The following is a 25,142-nucleotide window of genomic DNA, read 5'->3' as shown; positions in this document are numbered from 1 at the left end:
TCAATGTGGCATTCGACTCCAACAGAAAGGAACCTTTGCTGTATGTAAGACAACAGGAATATTTTGGCATATTTCAGCTCTGTGGACCTCCTGCCTGAGCTGTCTCAGCCCCTGGAGGCAACAGGACCACCAGAATTTGTGCACATATCTTCCCTGGGGGCACGCACTTCCCTGTGGTTTTAGATTTTTCATAATTGCTAATTTCATCCAGGAATATCACCGTGTGAACTTTTTTCTGAAGGTGTGTGAGTAGCAGGGGATATTTTAGGAAAGAGAGAAGAGAGAGTGTCCTTATATTCCTTCAGCACTGATAGTAGAACCTGCATGCCTGCTTTTTCTTTCTTTTACACTTTCCCCTCTTAGAGCAATTTCCTTGCAGTGTTTCGAGTAGTATTTGTTCCATAGAAATAGTTACGTCGTGACACACCTACCACAATTGGCAATGTTAGTAAAGATTTAGAAGTGATGTTTAATCAACTTACAATTATAAACAACACCATCTATCTATGAGTAAAATTCAGGAGTACTGAGAATTCCAAGGTAATCTCAATCTAAAGACACATAAGTATGTGTTTAAACCCAGTGACAGGGTGAATGATCTGCCTTACCTGGGTTCCTCCAAGGAACCTGGTTTGTTTATGTTGTCTACAGGTTGAAGCACCCAGGGTCCTAGTTTCTCAGACACCCCAGCAGTCTAATACATAGGCCAGTTCAGAGTCCAAGCTTTGTACATTCCATCCACCTATTCCATCAGCAGAGTAAGGAAACTTAGTGATTTTCCTGCACATATTCATTAAACAAACTCATTTGTGAGATGCTTACCATTTAGTGGCTTCAAGACTGTAGTTAAATAAATGTTAATGAAGTAGATAATGAAGCAAGATAATGAACTTTGGAGCCAAACACAATTGGGTTGGGTTCTTGATTCTACTTTTCACCTTCTAACTGTATACCCTTGAGAAAGTGTCTTGAGATTTCCAGACCTTCAAACATGAGGCAAAAAGGTGTTCCTCAGAGTGCCTGCCACAGGATCATTCAATATTAAAAAGTAGCAGTTCCTGTCTTCTCAGTTTACATGCCAGCTTCCATTTCTCTTTTGAAACTTGTTTTATTGCATTTATAAATGTACATTGTCTCTTCAGTTTGATTTTGAGCTCCTTGTGAGCCTAGACTACCTTAGGTGTTTTTTTCTTTTTTCCTTAAATAAAATATTTGGTTTATGTTTCTGTTTTTGCTTAGTTTTAGTTTGCATGGCAGTCTTGTTCAGTCAGCCCTTGGGTATAGGAGGAAGAATACACAAGAGTAGGGAAAGGGGAGATGTGAAAAAAAGCAAAGGATGTATGCCTATCTGAAATGGGAGAATGAGTTTGGGACCCAGGTCTGTTACTCTTATGTTATTACATCAACCTCTTTGAACCTCAGTTTCCTTATCTTTAAAATGAAGATAAAGGGTCTCCCTTTTAATCCTGCCTATAGGATCATAGGCAGGAGACCTGGGTTTGATTCCTAGGTTGGGAAGATCCCCTGGATAAGGAAATGGCTACCCACTCCAATATTCTTGCCTGGAGAATTCCATGGACAGAGGAGCCTGGCAGGCTACAATCCACAGGGTCGCAGAGAGTTGGACACAACTGACTAACTAACACTTGGACTTACTTCACTTACAGGATCAGAGCTGGACATTTGCCTCAATCAGGTTACAATCTGAGCTCCCCTCTGTCCACAAGCAGGACCACAAGGATGTCCCTCAACCCCCTGAAGTAGCATTTCAGGTTCCATCTACTTCTCTTCATTCCTTCACCTACCCCTTCCCCCATCATTGTCATTCTGTGGCCAGTACCTCGTTTTTTCCCCGGTAGTGGCTGTTCAGAATTGATGATTTAATAGGTCTGCTTGCTTGCTTTGTAATTCTGGCTTCACTTCTACATACCCTATTTCATAGTCCACTTGTTTTCATTGGAGAAGAGTCCTGAGGTCAGTCTTGCCACATTTCTACCCCCACCCTTCTTGGCTTCCCGCATTATCTCTGCTCTAGAGGGACCACCTTTTCTGGAAGAGAGTGCATATGTTATTCAATTCCACTTAATGAAATAAGCAAGTAAATATGTTTATGTGAATATGAATGAGACCCTATGTATAGGTATGATAGCCTCTTGAAAATTATTTCAGAAACTTTTTTGTGCAATGACAATTACTTGAGTTGTTTTCTATCTTCTGTATAATTTTAGCTTCTAAATGTCTCTAGCAACAATAACAATGGAAATTGGGTAATCTGTGTTTAATTGGATGAAGTGATTACCTGTTTTTATTCTTTTTGTAAATATAAGCAAGGTATGTCAACAGTGGTCTTGATGCCATGATGTTCTGCTCTTGCTGTCGTTGTTGTTCAGCAACCAAGTTGTTTCCCACTCTTCGAAACCCCATGGACTGTAGCCTGCCAGGCTCCTCTGTCCATGGAATTTTCCAGGCAAGAATACTGGAGTGGGTTGCCATTTCCTTCTGCATCTGATGTTCCCGAGAGAGGGACTGAACGTGTATCTCCTGTATTGACAGGCAGATTTTATTTATTATTTTTTATCACTGAGCCACCTGGGTTTGGGCTCTTCAATTGAATGCATTCTTTATTTGGATATTGGTATCTTTTTGAGTATGCAGATATGGTAGCTGGGTTTGCCACCACCCTGAACTAGAGGAGTGTGTGTGTGTATATGTGTGTGTGTGTCATAAAGAACATGGTTGTCCTTTCCACCTCTGGCAATGCAGCCCTCTGTCTGTGGCCAGAATCAAACTGAATAGGATCAGAAGATGCAGAAAACACTGACTGCTTCTGTCCAGGGAGCTCAAGGTTGAGGGTTTGACACTACCTGAGACCCATGATCTCTAAGTGAGCAAATCACATCCTCTAAATGGGAAAAGTATGACTCTGCTACTCACAGTTCTCAGGGGAGAGGTCACTGAGCTAGAGATATTGTGACCCTTGGTGAAGAGGGTGATCCAGAAGGAAGAAAAATAGATAGTAAATGATTGTTTCTTGAAAGCTGAGCAAGGTGAGAACTTTCATGACACTGTTATCCAGGGAGTAAAGCACTTCTACTCAATGCTGGGGTCTCACATGCTGTAGTCAAGTCCTATAGACAGTGTGAATAAAGCTATGCCCACTTTTTGTATCTTTCCCTTTGGGAGAAAGTATCTACCATGTCACAAACACACTAGTTTTCTTACATTGCTTCAAGAGATTGTCACAAGTAGGAAGAAGCGTGGTGTCCTTCCCTTGGAATCACTCAGGCAACTGTTCCTAATATATTCTCTGGATTCTTTATTGGCACTTTCTCAGTCTCATGCACAGGCAGATTAGTTCGTTGTATCAGGCCATGTGTCTATTTTCATGGCAATACTGTATGTTTTGATTACTATAGCTTTGCAGTATAGTTTGAAATCAGAAAATGTGATGCCTCCAGCTCCATTCTTCTTTCTCAGGACTGCTTTGGCTATGCAAGGTCTCTTGTGTTTTCAGAAGAATTTTAGGTTTGTTTTTCTATTTTCTGTAAAAAAAAAAAGAAAGTGCCATTGGAATCTTGATAGGGATTGCATAGAACCAGTAGTTGCCTTTGGTAGTATGGACTACTCAACTTGCTGACATCACTCTGTTCATATCTCTGAAACATTTGTCACGATGTTTCATATTTATTTTCATATTCCCATCTACTCAGCTAGATAGAGGATTTGTAGAAATCTACCTTATTTATCTTTAAATAAAACCATGGACTGCAGGACACAACTTAGTGGCTAAACAACAGCGACATAATGCCAAAAGAGAGTTTTCTCTCTAAACACAAATGGGCATGTGGGCAAGATAACAAACTCTGTAGCAGTCTGGACACAACCACTGTTATAAGAACAACTGCTGTGATATGACCAGGACAGAGTAGACCTGAATTTTCCACATATTTTTCTTAAAGATTATGTAATATATAAGCACCGTAGAGACTTAAGAATTTTCCAGAGACCTTAAAATCTATTCAATTCAGTTATAGCTGGATGCTTGAATCACTTCCCTTATGAGTCATGTGTGGTTTATCTCGCTTCTGGGTATATCTTCCAGAGATTCTTTGCAAGTATCCTCTATTGCTTTAGTCTCTGTTGAACCTTTACTGTACTTACCTCTCTGTACTAACCCTGTTTTCTTCTTGGATCCCATAGCTCACTCCCTGCTGAGATAAACTGGTCACCAAGTTCCTGTGGATATCACTGCCAGATGACATTTTCCTTCTTTTAACTTATCTGGGAAGGATAGAAATGGATAACTAGAGTTTAAGATTATTGTTTATCAATAATGACTCTCTACTGCCCTTTGTTTAGGTAAAAGAGATGAGACTCAAAAGTCGCATTTTGTAATAACAAAAGAATCACTTGACCCAGGTCTTTCTGACATCAGAACTTGTGAACTTTTTATTTTATTTTTTTTATTGAAGTATGGTTAATTTACAATGTTGTGCTAGTTTTAGGTGAACAGAAAAGTGATTCAGATATATAAAGAATATATATATACACACACATACACACACATACATATATATGTACATTCTGTTTCAGATTCTTTTCCATTATATGTTATTATAAGATATTGAGTGTAGTTCCCTTTACTATACAGTAGGTCATTGTTGTTTATCTATTTTATATATAGTGGTCTGTATATTCTAATCTCAAATTCTTAATTTCTCTCCTAGCCCCTGTTATCCCCTTTGGTAACCATAAATTTGTTTTCTATGTCTGTAAGTCTGTTTCTGTCTTGTAAATAAGTTCATTTGTACCTTTTTTTTTTTTTTTAGCTTCCACATGTAAGTGATACATGGTATTTGTCTTTCTCTGTATTACTAACTTCACTTAATATGATAATCTCTAGGTCCATCAATGTTGCTGCAAATGGCGTTATTTCATTTTTATGACTGAGTAATATTCCTGTGTGTGTGTGTGTGTGTTGTTGTTCAGTTGCTCAGTCATGGCTGACTTGTTGCCACCCCATGGACTGCAGCACACCAGGCTTTCCTGTCCTTCACCATCTCCCAGAGCTTGCTCAAACTCATGACCATTGAGTCAGTGATGCCATCCAGCCATCTCGTCCTCTATCATCTCTTTCTCCTCCTGTCTTCCATCTTTCCCAGCATCCAGATCTTTTCTAATGAGTCGGCTCTTCACTTCAGTGGCCAAAGTATTGGAGCTTCAGCATCAGCATCGATCCTTCCAATGTATTCAGGATTGATTTCCTTTAAAATTGACTGGCTTGATCTCCTAGCAATCCAAGGGACTCTCAAGAGTCTTCTCCAACATCATAGTTTAAAAGCATCAATTCTTTGGCGTTCAGCCTTCTTTATGGTCAAATTCCCACATCCATACATGACTACTGGAAAAACCATAGCTTTGACTATATACATATATATATCTTCTTTGTTCATTCATCTGCTGATGGACATTTTACTAATATTTTTATGGAAATTCCATGTTGAATGATACTGTTTTCATTATAATTGTAAGATGTAAATTAAAGGGATCTAACTCCTATTGCCTTAAGTATTAGTAGTGACCTGGCATGATCTATAAGCTGTTTGTTCAGCTGACTTTGCAGATGATGTTTTAGATCATGCCAGGTCACCCCTAATATTTAAGGCAATAGGAGTTAGATTCCTTTAACATCTTGCCTAGCTGAGGGAGATGGAGATCCATTAAACCAGATTGGGAAGTGTTGGGTGTTACTTTGGGCCTGAGTGTTTTGTGAAGCAAGGTTGAGATGAATTTAGTGAATTAGATTTCTTTCTCTATCAAAACAGGTCAAACAGTTAAAATTCCTATAAATCTCTAGGTCAGATTCTCCCTATCGTCATGAAAATAGCATGTTATCATTCCAAGTCACATGTCACATGCCTTGCTCTTAGAATGTGGCTTTGCCAATGAACAGTGAATCCTAAGAGACAAAACTGGGGTTAAGGGTATGGATTGGGGGACAGTTATCACAGGTTTAGGGAAAATGGAGTTCTCGGATCTTTTAATAGTGAAGCCAGAAGTAAGAGACTGGTTTTATGTTAGCATTGAAAGCTCTTTGTTATTATTGTTTAGTTGCTAAGTCATGTCCGACTCTTTTGTAACCACCATGGACTGTAACCTGCCAGGCTCTTCTGTCCTGATGGCTCTAGGGTAAAGTATCCACCTGCCAATGCAGGAACTATGGGTTCAATCCCTCAGGTCAGGAAGATCCCCTGGAGAATGATATGGCAACCCAGTCGGGTATTGAAAACTTACCAATAGGTTGATTTTGATTCAATTTGCTTTTACTTAAATTTATTTGTGGGAGAAATAGCACTTGGAAAGCCAATGCATGTTAAACACACCAATGAGAAGACCCAGAGATTTTCATTTTGTTTTCCTCTTGTGTTTTGTAGTATTCACTTATCTATAGTCAGTCAGAGCTATACTGTTTGGGAAAGGAAGGAGAGAGATAAGGAATTGTTATAGGGAAGGTTTATATTTGGTGGGGAGTGTGGGGGAATAAAAGGAAATTACAGGTTGAGAGTAAATGTGTTTATGATTTTAAACTGTTATTTCTCCTTAAATATCAAATTTTATGTATAATGCACATCTCAAAGCACATTGTATGGAAATAAGATAAAATATAATTTTGAACATTAACATTTTATTATGAAGTAATTATTTTATGTTTTCAAAGTATTTTAAATGATTCCTTTCCACAGTGGAATAGCAAAGAGCAACAGAATAAATCCCTGAGGATCCTCCCAAGAAAATGTTGCCTCTTTTTATTACCCTACCAGGCAGAGGGCTTAACCAGCACAATGTCATTAGACATGCAAACCAGAAGCTGATGAGTTCAAAAAAAGCCTACTGAGTACCCTCCCTTGTACAGAACAAGCACAAACCAGGTTGAGTCCAGTAATGAAGATGCCCTTGCCTTTGTGGGCCTCTCAGACTGGTCCAGGAGCTTCCCTGGTAGCTCAATGATAAAGATTCTGCCTATAATACAGGAGCCTCAGAAGACACAGTTTCGATCCCTGGGTCAGGAAGATCCCCTGGAGAAGGGAATGGCAACCCACTCCAGTATTCTTGCCTGAAGAATCCCATGGACAGGGGGGCCTGGCGGGCTAAAGTCCATAGGGTCGCAAAGAGTCGGACATCACTGCAGCAACTTAGCATGCATGCATGCAGAATGGGCTGCAGGAAAACAGATATGTGCATCTTTGGCACAAGACAGGGCAGTTAGGAAAAGATACACAATGGATGCACATGGGCACTTGAGAAGAGTTTTCATATCTGAGAGTATTTACACTGTATAGTATTTATTCCAATAGTATTCATGAATTAGTGGCTATATTAGTTTGCTGGGATTGTCCATAACAAAGTATCACAAATTGATGGTCAAACAGAAATGTATTGTCTCGCAGCTCTGGAGGCTGGAAGTCCAAGATCAAGGTGTAGGTGGGGTTTGTTCTTTCTTAAGGCTGTGAGGAAGCATGTTTCCTGCCTGGCTCCTCCCTTCTGGTGGTTTCCAGGCAATGTTTATCCTCGGCTTGTGGATGCATCGCCTCAAACTCTGCTTCCATCTTCATGTGACATTCTCCATGTGCATGTATGCCTGTGTCCAAATTTCTCTCTTTGATGAAGACACAGCAATGTTGGGTTAGGGTACATCCTAATGACCTCAACTTGATCATCTGCAAAAACCCTATATCCAAAGAAGTTCATATTTATAGGTAATGGGGTTAGAACTTCATGGATCTTTTGGGGGACATGAACCACCCATAATAGTAGGAGTTCTGCAAGTAGGGAGGAGAAAGGGGCTTCCAGGTAGAAATAGCACCATGCTAAATATAAGGAACATTTCAGTACTACCTGGTCATCTCAGCATCTCTGCATTCAGATGCTTGAGCTGGACTTCCCCCCAAGCAACTTTCTTGGAGATCATTGCAGTGAGGCTAGGTCACTTGTTCTGTCTTGCTGATATTCTCATCACTTACTCTATCAGTGTTCCTCCCTGCCAGTGTGTGTTTAATCTCATTGATATCAAGGTGAACACCCATTTCATTTACCTTCAGGACCTCTTTCACCTTAATGATTTTTTTTTTCTTTAACAGTGCAGTAATCAGGCCATTTGACATTTGGTCATTTTTGTCTTCAAGTTGAAAAGGGAAAATCACAGTTTCTAACATTCTAAATATGCTCTGTCCTTTCATTCTCTTTCCCTGTCATGGTTCATTTGCAGTTCCTTGTAAGCTCCTAATATTTTAATATATCCCCAGCATTTGTTGTTATTTAAGAACAAAAGTGGGAAGAGGCTCTCTTGTTCCAAGAATAATTAAAACTTCAGTAAATCTACTTAAGCTTAATCCAGTTTAAATGAGGACAAAATTTCAGAGGCTTACTGATTATGAGGTTGACTTAATGAATAGAAATAAATGCTAGAATTAGGCAGGGAGAAAACTAGACTGAAGATAATTTCATAAATGGTGAGATCATTAATGAATTTGTTGTCTTATACTGACTTTTGTTTCTCTGTGTAGACATTTATCTTCAGGACTTCTGATAATGAATACCTGAATAAGACATAACCCTGGTGATATTGATAGGTTGACTTTTATAATGCACTATCAGAATAATTATGCTTTCATTTGATACATACTGGTGGCATCAAAGGATCTTATTTGCATATATTGACTATGAGGCGGTCTAGAGAAAAGCTTTTGCTCCTATATGTGACTTACAAGCTTACAGGTGTGTGTGTGTGTGTCCAGGTTTAAGCTTCACATTACTTGGATGCCAGTTCATATCAGGAAATCATGCTTGAGTTTTGTCTCTTACAGACTTAAGTAAAACTGGTGGTACAAAGGAAAGATCCCCAAGATATAGTGGGATCCCAGGGCTCCATACTTGAAAGGGATGTGGGGCTGCCTTGTAGAACATGTTCCATTCTTTCAGAGATACAGGGGTGCTGTCACCCACACTTCTATCCTTAATATCAAGCTATCCAGAAGGAAATGCTAGATAAAAACTGAGGCTATGATTTTCTTTGGGCATTTTTTTTTTTAATGTAGTGAGAAGGAAATGGCAACCCACTCCAGTGTTCTTGCCCGGAGAATCCCAGGGACGGGAGAGCCTGGTGGGCTGCCCTCTATGGGGTTGCACAGAGTTGGACACAACTGAAGTGACTTAGCAGCAGTAGCTTAGCAGCAGCAGCAGAGCTTAATAAGGATTCACAGAGAGATTTTTAGTATGCTAAAGACTGCTACAGCTTCCAAAAGCAGCCTTGTACATTAGGACCTAAGCTGTGAGCTATCTCGTGGTTTAGCAAACAGTGCTGTACCCACAGCTTTTCCAAGGATCCTGGGTCTCTAGTGATCAGGAGCACACTTTCCTTCTCAAAGAGTCAGTATAGGGGAGAGCACAAAGGACATAGCCCTTCCCCAAAGAGGAGCGCTTGCATTTCATCTGCTAAAATACCTGGGTTGCTGTTGCTGTTCAGTTGCTCAGTCATATCCGACTCTTTGCGACCCCATAGACTACAGCATGCCAAGTTTTCCTGTCCTTCACCATCTCCCAGAGCTTGCTTAAACTCATGTCCATTGAATCAGTGATGCCATCCAACAATCTCATCCTCTGTCGTCCCCTTCTCCTCCTGCCTTCAATCTTTACCAGTATCAGGGTCTTTTCTAATGTGTCAGCTCTTCGTATCAGGTGGCCAACGTATTGGAGCTTCAGCTTCAGCATCAGTCCTTCCAATGAATATTCAGGTTTGATTTCCTTTAGGATTGACTGGTTTGATCTAGCAATCCAAGGGACTGTCAAGTCTTCTCCAAGATCATAGTTTAAAAGTATCAATTCTTCGGTGCTCAGCCTTCTTTATGGTCAACTCTCACAATACATGACTACTGAAAAAACCATAGCTTAGACTCTATGGACCTTTGTCTGCAAAGTAATGTCTTTGCTTTTTAATATGCTGTCTAGCTTTGTCATAGCTTTTCTTCCAACGAACAAGCGTTTTTTTATTTCATGGCTGCAATAACCATCTGCAGTGATTTTGGAGCCCAAGAAAATCAACTCTGTTACTGTTTCCAGTGTTTCCCCATCTATTTGCCAGAGATGGGACCATCTCTGGCTAGGAAATTCAAAATTACTAGTGGAATAATTCAATTACCACAAGTAAAATTAAAAGGAACCGTGAGTAAAGAAAATGATATAAAAATAAACTCCCTAAGTATACATCTCAGGGCACAGGGAGAGAGACCCCAAGACAGCAAATCGTTGACTGCCTGTGGGTAAGGTGAGTTTTGCATAAGAGAGATAGAGTCTTTTAAAAGCAGTTATTTTGTTTTGTTTGCTTCAACGCTGGCTTCAGGAGAAAAAGGGGAAAGGAAGGAAACTGACATTTTATGTATCCATTACATGCCAGCCATTCAGGCCTTTTATTTGTGTTTTCCTGGCTTCCCAGGTGGCTCAGTGGTAAAGAATCTGTCTGCCAATGCAGGAGACACAAGAGAGATGAGTTTGATCCTGGGTCAGGAAGATCCTCTAGGGGAGGAAAGGCAACTCACTCCAGTATTTCTTGCCTGGAAAGTCCCATGTACAGATGACCCTGGCAGGTTACTGTCCATGGGGTCACAAAGAATCAGACACGACTAGCATATACACACATAAAGCACATGTTGAACACATATGTGAAGTGTGTAGTATTTTCCCCATTATTGATAAAGACAATATATGAAAGAAGATAAGAACAGTTGTAGCTGGTGTTTAAACGAAGGGGTTCACACCAGTCAACCACGCTGCTTCCTGAGTGAGGTGGGTTCAAGAGAAGAGTGGGATCAGCACAGGACAGCATAGTGTTTTTCAGAGTTTTGGGCGAGGCTGACTGCCTAAAGGATTTTCTTCTACTGGTCCAATGTCAGCTTCTGAAACCTCACCATAACGTTACTACCTTCTCTGTTTCCATCTTGATAATATGAAATATGATCATATAAAAACAGAAAAGAGTGAGTCCTGTGCACAACAGAAGAGGAAAAGGTACAGAGTTGGGAGACAATGCAAGCAACCTGTACTAATTCCTGTCGAATGAGAAATTGGTTTTTGCCCTCAAAAATGACTTCATAATCTGTTTGCATTAATGAAATGTAAAAATGTTGATGTTCCCTAGAATAGTAAGTTACCATATATTAGATGGAGCTAAATTAAATGGTCAATGTCCAGCTATTTATTGCCCCCCATGGCAATTTCATGTGATTCTGCCTAATACTTAATGATTATTCCAAGTTAGGCACTGCAATACTCAGTGTATTTTAATTCACTCAATCCTCACAACTTTTAAGCAGTGAAGGTAATGGTAGCCTCATTATAAATAAGGCATTCTCTGCTTTCTAGAGTCAGGCTAGAATTCTAGACTTTAATCAAGGCTAAGTGGTAGAACATGGGGTATGTTTGAAGAAACAGAATTTGCCTTACTGTATGTGGGAGACCCGGAGAAGGCAATGGCACCCCACTCCAGTACTCTGCCTGGAAAATCCCATGGATAGAGGAGCCTGGTAGGCTACAGTCCATGGGGTCGCTAAGAGTTGGACACGACTGAGCGACTTTACTTTCACTTTTCCCTTTCATGCACTGGAGAAGGAAATGGCAACCCACTCCAGTATTCTTGCCTAGAGAATCCTAGGGATGGCAGAGCCTGGTGGGCTGCCATCTATGGGGTCGCACAGAGTCGGACACGACTGAAACGACTTAGCAGCAGCAGCATGTGGGAGACCATGACAGAGACCCCAGGGAGTTGTGTGGGCTGCTCTCGTGATTCCATTAAATTGCTCATGCAGATTCTTCAGTAACCTCTATGTCACTGAATTAAAGGACCGTATTTTATTTGACCTTTCAGAAACATTAAATAGCTTATTCTTCTAGAAAAACTCCATATGTTTTCTTCTATGATATTGTCATGTTTTATTGTTGTTGCATGTTTTCTTTTGTTTGTTTTTTTTTTTCCTTTCCTGGTTGGCTGATCTGTTTTTTTATCTGCTCTGCAGCATCCTCATCTATCCTTCCATGAAATTTTTGAGTCTCTCAAAGCTCTATCTTAGACCTTCTTCCCTTATTACTCTATATTTTCTCCTGGGGCTGTCTTGTCAACACACTTGGTTTAAGTATATGCATAACCCCAAATATTTTTATCTGGAACTCTGTTATTTTATCTTAACTCAAATCTGTATATTTAAATGTCTACCTTACACCTCTACTTGGATATGTTATAGGTTTTTAAAACTCACCAAGTCCAATACTGGGCCTCCCCAGACAGTAAAGAATCTGCCTGCAATGCAGGATATCGGGTTTGATCCCTGGGTTGGGAAGATCCCCTGGAGAAGGACATGGCAACCCACTCCAGTATTCTTGCCTGGAAAATCCCATGGACAGAGAAGCCTGGTGGGCCACAGTCCATGGGGTTGAAAAGAGTCAAACATGACTGAGTGACTAACACATACATGCATAAGTCCAGCGCTGAATTTGATATCTTTCTTTACAAGTCGGATTCCTCTCTGATATACTCCATCTTAGTTAAGAGTATCATTGTCTAGTTCATTAAGTCTTTTCAACTTAACTGCGTTTCACCTTTTTTTTTACTGCTCATCATGGTTGTTACTGTTATCAAAGAAGTATCTATCACGTCTAAGCTAATATAATAGCCTTCTAACAGGACTCTGTATTTACTTTACCCTTCCTAATCTTTTCTGTAAATTGCAGGAAAAAAAATGTAAATATTATCACATCACTCTCCTCTTTCAAATTTTTCAGTACCTTTCTGCTGTTGTAAAGGCATGCTCATTGTATACCATGTTCCTGTTGTCTCTGTGTTGCTCTGCTAAGCTGGTGTGTGCAATGTGTACATGCACGCTCAGTTGTGTCTGACTCTTTGCAACCCCATGGACTGTAGCCCACCGGGCTCCCCTGTCTATGGAAATCTCCATGCAAGAACACTGGAGTAGGTTGCCATTTCCTCCTCCAGGGATCTTCCCAACACAGGGATCAAACCTGTGTCCCTTGTGTTATCTGCATTGGCAGGTAGATTCATTACCACTGGCACCAACTGGGAAGCTGAGCTGGTGGGGAATAGAAGATAACTTTTGCAAAGGCCCAGTGATAGAATAAAAGCCTTCCAGATTAATGAACCTGCCATTTTATATCCTACCAAAGGGCCTTTGCGCAAATTGTCTTCTCTTCCTGGACCACTTTGCCCATCCCCATTCCTCTTGCCTAATTAGATCCTGTTGTATATTTAAAATCTCTGATCTCTGGACTCTGTGAATAGGTCAATTCTCCATGTGGTGTCTTTTGTCAGATTATATACCTCCTTGTTACAACATTTATTACTAATGTCAGCATTTTATATCACTGCCTTTATTTAGATAGAAATTAAAATTTATAAAGGTAAAGTAATATATCTTTTGTTACTCATATTAGAGGTGGCTAAAATGAAAGTCAAATGCAAAAATTGCTGGACTCCCAACCCCTTGCTTCCTGCCCCTCTCCAAGCTTGTTCTTGTGCAGCACTCTGAACCAAAGGCCTTGAGAGTCCCAGCACTGTAACTCCATCTGGGTCTAAAAACCCACTCACAGTCTTTGGAGTTTTAATTTCACTCTTGATTTAAACTCAGAATTGATTTTGTGCATTTCCCCAAGCTATATATGCTGCTGCTGCTGCTAAGTCACCTCAGTCGTGTCCGACTCTGTGCGACCCCATAGACGGCAGCCCACCAGGCTCCCCCGTCCCTGGGATTCTCCAGGCAAGAACACTGGAGTGGGTTGCCAGTTCCTTCTCCAAGGCATGAAAGTGAAAAGTGAAAGTGAAATCATTCAGTCGTGTCTGACTCTTCACGACCCCATGGACTGCAGCCTACCAGGCTCCTCCATCCATGGGATTTTCCAGACAAGAGTACTGGAGTGGGTTGCCTTTGCCTTCTCCAGCTATATATGACTAGATTCAAAAAATGAACAAAAACACCCTGTTGATTTTATGCAGAAATCATTCTTGTAGTGAACACAGTCTTACCTCTTTTGTTTTAATAGGTACTGTTATCTACCAGTTTCATAGTTCTTTTTATTGGCAGAAGCAGGGTGGAGTAGATTATTATATGTAAGTCATACTTATTCCATTAGAGTCACCAACTCAGAGCAATTTAGTGAAATGGAATTCTTTATAAGTTGGTAGATCTACTTACTTGTTTCCAAGTTCACTTGGAAGGTGTAATGAGCTTACAAATGTGGGGGTGAAAAGGATGACATTCTTTAAGATGGTGTATGTCTAAACAAGGTCTCAATGACATACTTTTTTTCTCTTTAATTTGAATCTTTCCAAATTTAAATGTCAACCAAGTCTTGCCAGGGTCACATAATTGCCCCTTTTCATTTATTCAAAAATGTGGATAAAGTGATATTCTCTTAGATTTGCTTTCTCTTTTTTTTTTTTGACATTCCAGTCTGAATAAAGACATTAAAAATGGAAATAAAGCCCAAGAGGGGAGAGAAGAGAGAATAGTTCTTGTAATACATTGTTTCCTAATATACTACTGAAGGAACAACAGCAACAACAACAAAAAAACTTTAAAATGTACAGTCATCTCCAAAGAAGAGATACGGTGCATGATGAATGGAGGTGAATGGATGGATGGAAGGGAAAAAAGAGAGAAGGAAGGAGGGAAGGGGGAGGGAGGAATACTGAAAGGAAGGAGAAAGGAAAGAAGGAAAGATGAAAGAGAGAGAGGGAGGGAGAAAGAAGGAAGGAAGGTAAATAGACCATAGTCTCTGTACAATGTAAAGAGGTTAATGAAGACAAGAGGAGGATAATTAACAGAAAGTTCTGAGACCTTTGGATGAAAGATCTTGATGAGATGGAAGAACTGTTTCAGTAGACATATTTCAGAAAGTTGCTAGAAGTATAAATGCTAATGTCCAGAAATTGAAATGGTTTGTTTTTGAATTCTTGTTTTTTGTATTAAGAAGCTCTAGTATAACCTTGGTAGTAGAGGTTGAGGCTATTTTGCCAGATTATTGGTACTGAGGAGGTCACAGGATGACTGAGTAAATATTCACATGTACATTGAAGTCCTTTTTCATTCATGATGTCAATCGTAGTAGTGGGTGGATGTATGGGAGACTGACAGCCAGGGACCAAATCAGAAAACACAGTGTCATCAGTATCACATAAATTGGAAGTCATCACTGGAATAGGAAGTTTCTGATAGCAGATTATTTGGGACCCTACCATCATGTTTAAATGTATGCTCCCAGTATGTCTTAAAGTCACGAAAATTCTTTTGATAAGATTCATAATTGTGATATCCATACATGAGTTCTATTTAGCCATGCAGATACAAAAAAATAACAGCTGTCCTGTAGACCATTGCTAAGACACTGAATTGTAGTAATGTCTTCATGTTTTCCTATTGATGATAGGAACAAAAAAACTTGGCTTTGAAAGGCTCCTACCAGCTCAAAAATACAAGGATGGAGATTGTGTCTGCTTAGCCGTGCTAACTTCCATTCTAATTCTCTTTTTTGAATTCACAGAGAGTGAAGAAGTTTATCAAAGGCAGGTGCTGTCAATTTCATGTATCATCTTTGGAATTGTCATCGTGGGCATGTTCTGTGCAGCGTTCTACTTCAAAAGCAAGTAAGACCATTTCTCTCAAGTGTTAAAAGGTTACTTCTCAGAGGAAGCATTTTGTCTTTCTTTAAGTTCTCAGTCTGAGCTCTAGGCAGAAGGATTTTGTGCAAATGGGCCAATCAGACATCCTTAAATGACTCGGCATCTTTTGTAGCCTGTGATGAGTGTGTACAGCGTGTGCATACATGTATGTGTGGTTCATCTTTGATGCACATAGTGATCATTCTTCTCTGTTATCATGAATACTCTGTGTTCTTTGCATTTTTTGATGGCCTGACAGAATTAAAGGCTCAACATCAGCCTGTCACTAAGGGGTTAACTTTTCTAAAAAGAGAGATCACTGCTGTACATCTAACCTTTTATGGGAAAAAAAACAGTCTATTCCTTTTATAGTGTTTTATTTGATACCCATAAAGGTTTTAGCCAAATGTGAAGTATCAACACTATAAAATCTACCTTGGTTTACCAGTTAGTATGGACATCTAGAATATGCCCTATGCTTACCTTGCCAAGAAACCAAATCTTCTGCCAAAAGCATTGTTTTTTTTTTTTTTTTTCTTCTGGCTAGTAAAGTAGAATTAAAAATATACATATGTATGTATAAGTATGTATGTGTATATACATATATGTTTACATATACATGTTACAAATAACATTGACAGAGGTATTTTATTTATGTAAATGACATCTGCTCTTAAGAAATGCAGATAAAAATATTATCCTGCTTGGTTTCTTGTAAGGTAGACAGGCCTTGAGAAGTTGGCATCGATTCTGTTCCTACAGCTTGTCTGGAATCCAAGCCAACATGTAATTGCTTTTCTTTGGACTCGTATTTTTCTACCCGTTTGCCCTTCTAAAAATGGATCAGTTTCCAAATATAGTCTGTGATACCTGTCTGCATGTTGTGTATGTCGATCTTTAAAAAGAACAGCAATTTTAAGAAATAATGGCGACTCAGATATGAATCCAAAATTAGTAACTATTATTTTTTAATAAACTTTTTCAGTATAGGTTTAGATTTTTAGAATTGCCATGAAAATAGTACAGATAGATCCAATATATCCCAGACACAGTTTCCCCTATTTTTAATGTCTTTTGTTAGTATGTTGCCTTTGTCACAATCAGTGGAACAATAGTGGAATAGTATTACTAACTAAAGTTCATATTTTCATATTTCCTTAGTTTTTACCTCATGTGTTTTTGGTTGTTCCCCACCCAGGATATGACATTATATTTCGTTGTCGTGTCACCTAAGCAACTTGTGGCTGTGATAGTTGTTAGTGTTCAGTTTTGAACACTTTATCAGGGATACTGGGCTTTTCATTCATTATCTTCCAATCCTCACAACAACTGAAATTATGCATTATTGCTCAATTTTTCAAATAACATAAGAATTTGATTTTAAAGTATTGATTTGTCAAAGCCCCACAGTAGGAAATTGACAACAGGTCTTTGCATTTCTATAATTCTACTTTAAATTGCATGCTGTTCACCACCCAGCATATTGACTCATGTAGTTCTCCCCTTAGATGGTGAAACTGCTTGAGGTGAATCAGGAATGTTGTGCCCTGCTGCAGCTCATAGCTCTTTATGTTCTTAACAGGCTACATGATTTCATGGTCAAGATTTTACATGCATCAGCCTAAGCTATATTCACATTTTCAGTCTGCCACTTGCTTCATCAGTATTATTAGGGAAATTACATTCAGCCTTGATTTCCTCTTTGGTAAAATATAGCTAAAATATGGCCAAAAATAATGTCTACCTTAGAGAATTTAAGGATTAGTGAGATAATACTGTAAAGAGGGCAGCATAGTGTTTAAAACATAAATACTCATTGAAGGCTTGCTGTTGTTAACACCTAGGGTAGTCTACACACTGGATCTTACAGGCAGGGTAGCTACAAGGTGAGTAGAGTTCCCTGAGCATGAGAGGGTTAATCACACTCAGCAGGGCATTAGGAGGGTCACCTGCAAGTGCTGTGTGGGAGAAAGGCACTGTGTATTTAACAATATGCAAATTACTATGAAGAAGTAGTTAATCACTTATTTTTGGAGTATAATCTGTAGTTGTACCACACTTAAAGAAGAGACTGATAATGACAGTCACAAGAACAGAGAACAGCTGGGTAACTAGAGGATTTCTATCTTCAGAGCTGTTAGCCTCTTCTTCCGTGGGCTGCAAGTGGGCTCGGTGATGAGCACATCCTCCTGGAGCTCAGCGAGGTGTCAGGGGTTTTCATGGGAACACTGTTCGACTTTCAATGCATAATGGGAGACTCAGAGGACTGAACCAGTGGGAGACGAGTAATCAGGAGGCTGCTGTCTTTCTGCCTGCCCAGCCAGGACCCATTTTTATTAATATATATATATATATATATATATATATATATATATATATATATATATTAGTCTAAAAATAACAAAGGAATAATGAAATTTGAAGACTTCCAACTGGAGCCATAGTTCTCATCAGAGACCTAGAGAATATTACCTTCTTCTAGGACAATTTCCAAGCATAGTTTTCCTTTATTTTTCTCTGAGAGGAAGACCACATTGCATACCAAACACCTAATTTATATAGCTGAAAGTGATGTAAATTTTTTTAACACCTTGGCACAAGTTTCTTTGCCCTCGTTCCTGGGACTCTAACTCCCTCCGAAAACCTTGGGGATAGCAGAATAAACAGGCTCTACTTTTTCTTTACTTTCAAACATTATAAGATATTTTGTTTTATGTGTCTACTTTTTTCTTTTTTTTAACTCATCTTGGAAGTCCTAAGTCTTGCAGGATTCTGGGACATATCTATCATTGGTTTCCTAATAAATTCACTTGAATCTCCATCCTATATACTGGAATTTACTGTGCCCAGAGGGAATCAGGACTTAACCAAAACATTGTCTTGGTTATTTGTTCTACTTCCCATAATTATTTGGGTCCTGCCACTCTGGTCCTTTCTCCATTCTCTTGTCATCTGTGATATGGCTTGACCTCACCCGACAGAATATTATAGCACATTATTAGCCAGTGAAAGTTTGAACATAGGTAATAAGAAGAGGTAGAAGTGAGGAACACCTTCTTGAATTCAGAGAATTTTCTGAGTTAATTGAACCCCAACCACTTTGAAGGTCACAGTGAAATAAATTCTTTTCTCATCAATTCCAAAAAGTTAATGGAACCATTAATTGAGCCTTTCAAATCTGGCTGATATGGCTCACATGGCAACTATAAATTCTTCTAGATTTCCCTTTTACTTTTAACTCGTATGGGCTAAGAAGTGTAAGGCTGGCAGTGGGAGTCCTTATTAGACTTTGGAGATGCAAGACATAATTGAACTCTGAAAATGAATTGGAATAGGAAAAGAGATACATGGGTGGGGGGCGGAATAGATGGGGGAAATGTGGAAACAGTGATTTTGGAGGTGATTCTGAGCTCCAAAATCACTGCAGATGGTGACTGCAGCCATGAAATTAAAAGACACTTGCTCCTCGGAAGGAAAGCTATGACAAACATAGACAGCATATTAAAAAGCAGAGATATCATTTTGCCAACAAAGGTCCATATAGTCAAAGGTATGGTTTTTCCAGGAGTAATGGTGGATGTGAGAGTTGGACCATAAGAAAGGCTAAGCACCGAAGAATTGATGCCTTCAAACTGTGGTGCTGAAGACTATTGAGACTTCCATGGATAGCAAAGAGATCAAACTAGTCAATCCTAAAGGGAATCAGTCCTGAATATTCATTGGAAGGACTGTTCCTAAAGCTGAAACTCCAATTACCTTGGCCACCTGGTGAGAAGAGCCAACTCATTGAAAAGACCCTGATTCTGGGAAAGATGGAGGGCAGGAAGAGAAGGGGGCAACAGAGGATGAGATGGTTGGATGGCATCATCGACTCAATGGACGAGTCTGAGCAAACTCCAGGCGATAGTGAAGGACAGGGAAGCCTGGCCTGCTGCTGTCCATGGTGTCACAAAGATCTGGACGTGACTTAGTGACCGAACAACAGTAACAGGAAAGATGTTCCAGGAACAGGAACTGGGGCAAATAATTATCACAACTGAGAAAGTGCAGGAGGAAAAAGGAGAACTGATGCCATGAGTAGAAAACAGATGTGCTAACAAATTGCCCTGACTGTATGTTATCTTCCTCTGAAGAGATTTTAGATCACAAAGCAAGGCACTTAAGGACAGGCAATGGGTGTTCTGATATGATGCTATGATTCTCTTCATCTGTGGTGGCCAGAGTCCCCACACAGTTATAAGTTAGTACACATAAGTACTAGTGTAAGCTAGTACACAGTTATAAGAGTTCCTTGACCTGAGATAGCCAGCATCTGATGACAGGTCAGTGTGAGGCTTTGAAGTCCTAGACCACTGCCCCACCTTGGGGTGAAGGCGATGCCAGCTTCAGAGCTCCCTGTGGGATTTGCTGAGGTTTTCACTGGAGACTACATCACATTCCAACTCCTTCTGTCCCATCCTGCTTCCTTCGCTTACCTTCCACAGGTTTTGATATTAAGAGACCTCACTAATAAAAATCCTGCACACTATCTCCATCTCAGTGTCCGCTTCCCCAGGGATCCTACCTGCAATATTACAAACAACATCTACTGATGGACTTGTTGGGTCTGATATCCCACCACTGTACATCTCATTTCTTCCTGATAAATTGAGCCAGAGCAACTTAAAACTCACTGAACTTTAGAATCATGCTGACATTGTTAGGCTAGTGGGTTCCAATGTGCAACACTTGTATCCTGTCTTCCCCAGAGGCACTGCTCTCTTGAGAGAGCTGATGGCATTGCAGACAGATGCTTCTCACTTCCCTTTGTTCCAATCTGCTGAGCAGAGGATGAAAGAGCAAAAATGTGAGCCTTGAGAGAGCTGAGGGATGATAGAAAAGGAGGCAGGTTCAGAAAAGAAAGCCCATGTGTTCTGGAATATTAGTGAGTCAGGAAAAAGGTAAGAGGGGAGTAAAGGAAAGCAAATTATTAAAAGGATTTAGGAAATGCAATCAGACATTTTTATGAGGAACATTCCTTTAGATGTTTACATTTCCCAAATGCTGAATTAAGAAATTACTGAAAAGATCATTAGTATTTCTACAGCTAATTCTTGGAAAAATAATAATGTTCTTCCTCTATGTCAAACCCCCTTTAATGCTTCCTGATGATTTATTCCAGTAGAACTTCCTCATCTCCCATCTGCTTCATCAGTGAGTCCCTGATAGGATTTTGTGGCTTTCCTGTGCTTCTTAAAATGCTGATAAGATAGATTTGTTTCTAACAATAGTCTACAGGTTAGCTGTTAGAAAGTAGATATAGTATTACAAGTGTATTAAAACAACTAAGAGTACTGGAGATAAAAGCCCCCCAAATAATTGAAAAGATAAAAGAAATATTTAAACAGAATGATATCAAACAAGTATTGTAAATTCAGGGGCGATAATAATGCACAGACCTCCAAATCTTGTAGCAATTCTGTGACTTGCTTGTGAGAGAGGCAATTAACAAGATCTCTTCTTTTATCTCTGAGCCAGTGTCCTGATTCTGCCCATATAACTAAGCTTACTAAGTGATGAGGAGTGTAACTGATTAATACTGAGGAATGTAACTCATTAATACTCTCCATGTGTCCTGACGGGTAGTGTCCACAGTATTTATGGAAGAGAGTTTATTCAAACTCCATTGACAGAGGAGGAAACTGAGACTCACAGAAGTTTGGGAAATCAGTCATTTTGATTTGAGGAATCAAAGAAAAGCTGTTGGGGCACAGAGCTGGAATTCAAATGTCACTCCCTCTGATACTCAAGTCCATGGTGCGTAGAGGGATGACTGCCTCAAAAAACTTACTGCAAGAGACGGAAAGACGGTGAACGGTCGCCACCAAAGGCTCTATCCTTGGCATGGACCCTGGGGGAAGAGGCAGAAGTCTAGGGGAGGTGATTCTGTGAAGTTTGTTTGCTTGTTTGTTTCATGGGTACTGGGTCTTATGCTGATAGTTTATTCCTATAAAGCTCTTAGGAGAGCAGCTAATATGGCAGTAATTCGTACAGTTCAAACAACAGTCACTCCACATTTGCAGGCAGGAGTAATTTACTTGGAATCCAAAACCTGAGAATAGTCTCAGCCTTCCCACCAAGAAGCAGCATGACCATGGGCAAGTGGTTTGACAGTCGTGAGTAGTGCCTCAAAATGAGGAGTATGCAGCCAGATTCGCTACGTTCAAATGCAGCTCTACCACTGACTAGCTGATTGACTTTGGACAAATTATTTAACTTCTCTGTGCCTCAGTTTTCTCATCTATTAAATAAGTGTAGGATTAATGCCTTTTCATACAGAATTATTGTGAAGAATTAATGAACCAAGATGTGTAAAATACTTCAAATGATGCTTGGCAACTTTCAAGAGTTAATTTTTATTACTTACAAATTAATCCTTCAAGAGTTATTTTTTTTTATTATTTACAAAAGTTCTAATAAATTCTGCATTCAGGGCAGATGGTAAAAATAAATGAAGTGTTTTTAAACTATAAAAAAGAAAATAGACCCCTGTTATGGCATGTGTGCAAGTTATCCAGTCAGGCTATACCTATCTGAAATGGACAGATATAAACGTAACTTTGCAAATATGTTATATGTGGCTGCTAGGTCCAAGCATCAAAGTTGTCTGCTTGTAACTTTAGAGCATTCCTAATTCTCTTTATTTGATCACTCAAGGTTAAGGACCTCTTACATCCAGTAGAGTGAGGACAATGCATTACATTTCTGCCTTTGGGGTGCCATGGGGTGTGAATCCTGGCTATTAATGAGTAATGCCAAGTATTTCTTGGTGGGGTTGAAAATGAAAGGAGGACTCTCTTTGTTAGCTGAGTTTATCTTGCTATAGAAAATGACAAGTATAGATGTCGGGAGTGAATGAACCTCAAAAAATAGGCATAAATTTATGTGACTGTTTATACATGGATTTATTTAAACTTGCAGGAAACAAGCTAAACAAATTCAAGAGCAGCTGAAAGAGCCACATAATGGTAAAAACTACAGTCTCAAAGCATCCAACACAATGGCAAAGTCCGAAAACTTGAAGAATCATGTCCAGCTGCAAAATGTAAGTGACATGTCCATACATCCCTTCCCACAGCCCCTCTCACTGCTCCCAGTCCAGAGGGGATGCAGAACCTGTGATCAGACTTGCCTATTTTTTTCAGTACTCTGTAGATTTTTCCTTAAATCATGTTGTATTTTTGTGTGTGCACACAGTGCTGGGTAAAAGAAAGAAAAATTAATTCCCAGCTCTTGATTACAATCTGTAACATAATTAATCTCTGGAAGCAAAAAGAGCTTCAGTTGTTTGTTCCATAATCACTTACTGAATTCTTCCTCGTGTCAGAGATTGTGCTAGGCACCAGGGGTATGATGTTCCTTACTGTATGGAAACTGACATAGTAAAAAAATACAGACACCCAGAGGAGGTTTGTGGGATGAGCAGGTTGCTATTGCAACAGAGGTGGGAGAAGAGACCAAAGGCAGGTGGTGGGGGCAGAAGTGGAGGCAGCAAAAAATGCAGGCTTGAACTGGATTTTGAAGAATAGAAAGGTTCATCAGGGAGTCAGAAAGCCAAGGACTAGAGACTAGAATAAGAAGAAAGAATAAACCCAGGGAATCCTAAGAATACTTACTATATTCAGACGACTTTGAATTAAAGGGTGTGAGAAAAATCAAAGCTCATAAATATGGGAAAGTAGAGCTGTAGTCCCAGGGTTGGTGCTACCTAACACCACACCTTAAACAGATCCCAGCATTTGAAGTTAAATACAAGCTCTTTGAATCCTGCATTCTTTTTTTTTTTTTTTTGGCTGCTCTGGGGCTTAATTGCAGCCTACAGGACCTTCAGTTGAGACAACTCTTTAGTTGCGGTGCAGCTTAGAGGATCTTTAGTTGCACCATGTGGGATCTAGTTCCTTGACCATTGATCCAACCCAAGCCCTTTGCATTGGGAGCATGGAGTCTTAGCCACTGGGTCACCAGGGAAGTCTGGAATTCTGTATTCTTTCTAAAGTAGTGTTTCATGATTTCTGAGATATATTGAAAAGCACTAAAGGTAAGCAAATGTTACTGAAGTCAGGTTCTGCTGCTCACTGTTCAAAACCCAGTACTCCAGAGACAAGTGTAACTTACAAGATTCTGCTCTGTTTTAAAGAGCAGTTTTAAAGGGTTAATCAAATTGTTTGGGGAAGAGATCAGGGTTTGTAATCTTCCACTCTGCTCAGACTTTCTTCTGATTGCGCTGTACTTAGTCACTTCAGTCATGTCTGACTCTTTGTAATTCCATGGACTGTAGCCCACCTCTGTCCATGGAATTCTCCAGGCAAGAATACTGGAGTGGGTTGCCATTGCCTTCTCCGGGGCATCTTCCGAACCCAGAGATCAAACCCAGGTCTCCCGCATTGCAGGTGGATTCTTTACCATCTAAGCCACCAGGAAACCCTTTCTTCAAATTGGTCTATGGTGAAATGACAGGTTGGTGCTCCAGAAAGCTGGTGCTCAGCCTGAAGTTGCCATCCTCTCTCTGGGTAGGGGTCTTAGTTCCTGCAGAACTCAAAGAAATTGTTATGTATATTTCATGGAAAGGAACCAAGACTTTGCCCCATGCTGCTCTATTGTTTACTGACTGTTCCTCCTTCATTTCTGTATCCTCTCCCTCCTCTGATTAGTAACTGTTTGAATCTGCTCTTTACAACTAAAGGAAGGTCAAGGAGGCTGATTAATGCCTATTTCCTAAAAATGATAAATGAGGACACAGAAAGGATTTGTACCCAGGAAGACTCCACGGGTCCTGCTCCATTTCAAAAAGCCATCTAAGACATCCTGGAAGATTCCTGTCAGGGTAGCAATTCTTTGCCCCCATGAAAGACTGTACTTCCAGATTCTGAGACCCAAAAGGAAAGCACAAAGGTGGTGGTATAAACCTAGTGTTTGAGTATAATATACAATCACCCAGGACACATTCACACCCTTCCAAATGTATAAGTCACTGGGAATTAAAACATCATTTGTGATTTTGGGAAGTCATTACCCAGAAAATCACCATTATACTGCATGTGATAGATGTACTTAGATGGTTAATGCAGAATTCATAAATCATAATTGCTTCCCAGAAAAGTTTTGTTAAACTTGTAATCACGGCTGTGTGTAGGATTGTTCTTTTCTGAAACAGAGTGAATGCTTTTGTTAGTGATTTCTAATGAGTATTATCCCATTACTGTAAAACAAATGCCAGTGATGGAGTGCTTCTTAGCAACTGAACCTATCACAGATAAAGCCAGAGACTAGTTATGGTTGTGAGAACAGATTTTTGATTAGTGATATGCTGTTGCATTACAGAAGAGAATCTTATTTGAACACAACTTCTGTTCTTACAGAAGTGACTGGGTGTTTGAAAAGGAGA

The 25,142-nt window shown here is 39.7% G+C and overlaps 1 protein-coding gene and 1 long non-coding RNA gene across 3 annotated transcripts in view; one reads left to right on the top strand and one right to left on the bottom strand.

The window, feature by feature from the left end:
- The window catches only part of NRG3 (neuregulin 3), a 1,196,705-nt gene that overhangs the window by 1,133,510 nt on the left and 38,053 nt on the right, over positions 1-25,142 (top strand). Inside the window, exons 5-6 of the mRNA XM_081563517.1 lie at positions 15,601-15,703; positions 22,679-22,802. Of these exons, the coding sequence (XP_081419643.1) occupies positions 15,601-15,703; positions 22,679-22,802 (227 nt within the window). The remainder of the gene's footprint in view (positions 1-15,600; positions 15,704-22,678; positions 22,803-25,142) is intronic.
- Positions 3,300-25,142, bottom strand: part of LOC145535150 (uncharacterized) — a 472,362-nt gene continuing 450,519 nt past the window's right edge. For both annotated transcript variants that reach the window (XR_014075314.1, XR_014075320.1), the window contains 2 exons: positions 4,162-4,281; positions 3,300-3,542 (listed from right to left, as the gene is read on the bottom strand). This is a non-coding gene — a long non-coding RNA (uncharacterized LOC145535150). The remainder of the gene's footprint in view (positions 3,543-4,161; positions 4,282-25,142) is intronic.

Source organism: Giraffa tippelskirchi, chromosome 2 (assembly GCF_054371585.1).
Source record: "Giraffa tippelskirchi isolate mGirTip1 chromosome 2, T2T-mGirTip1v1.2.pri, whole genome shotgun sequence".
Taxonomy (NCBI): Eukaryota; Metazoa; Chordata; class Mammalia; order Artiodactyla; family Giraffidae; genus Giraffa; species Giraffa tippelskirchi.
The sequence above is the reverse complement of the archived record's forward strand: the minus strand, read 5'-3'. Positions and strand labels throughout refer to the sequence as shown.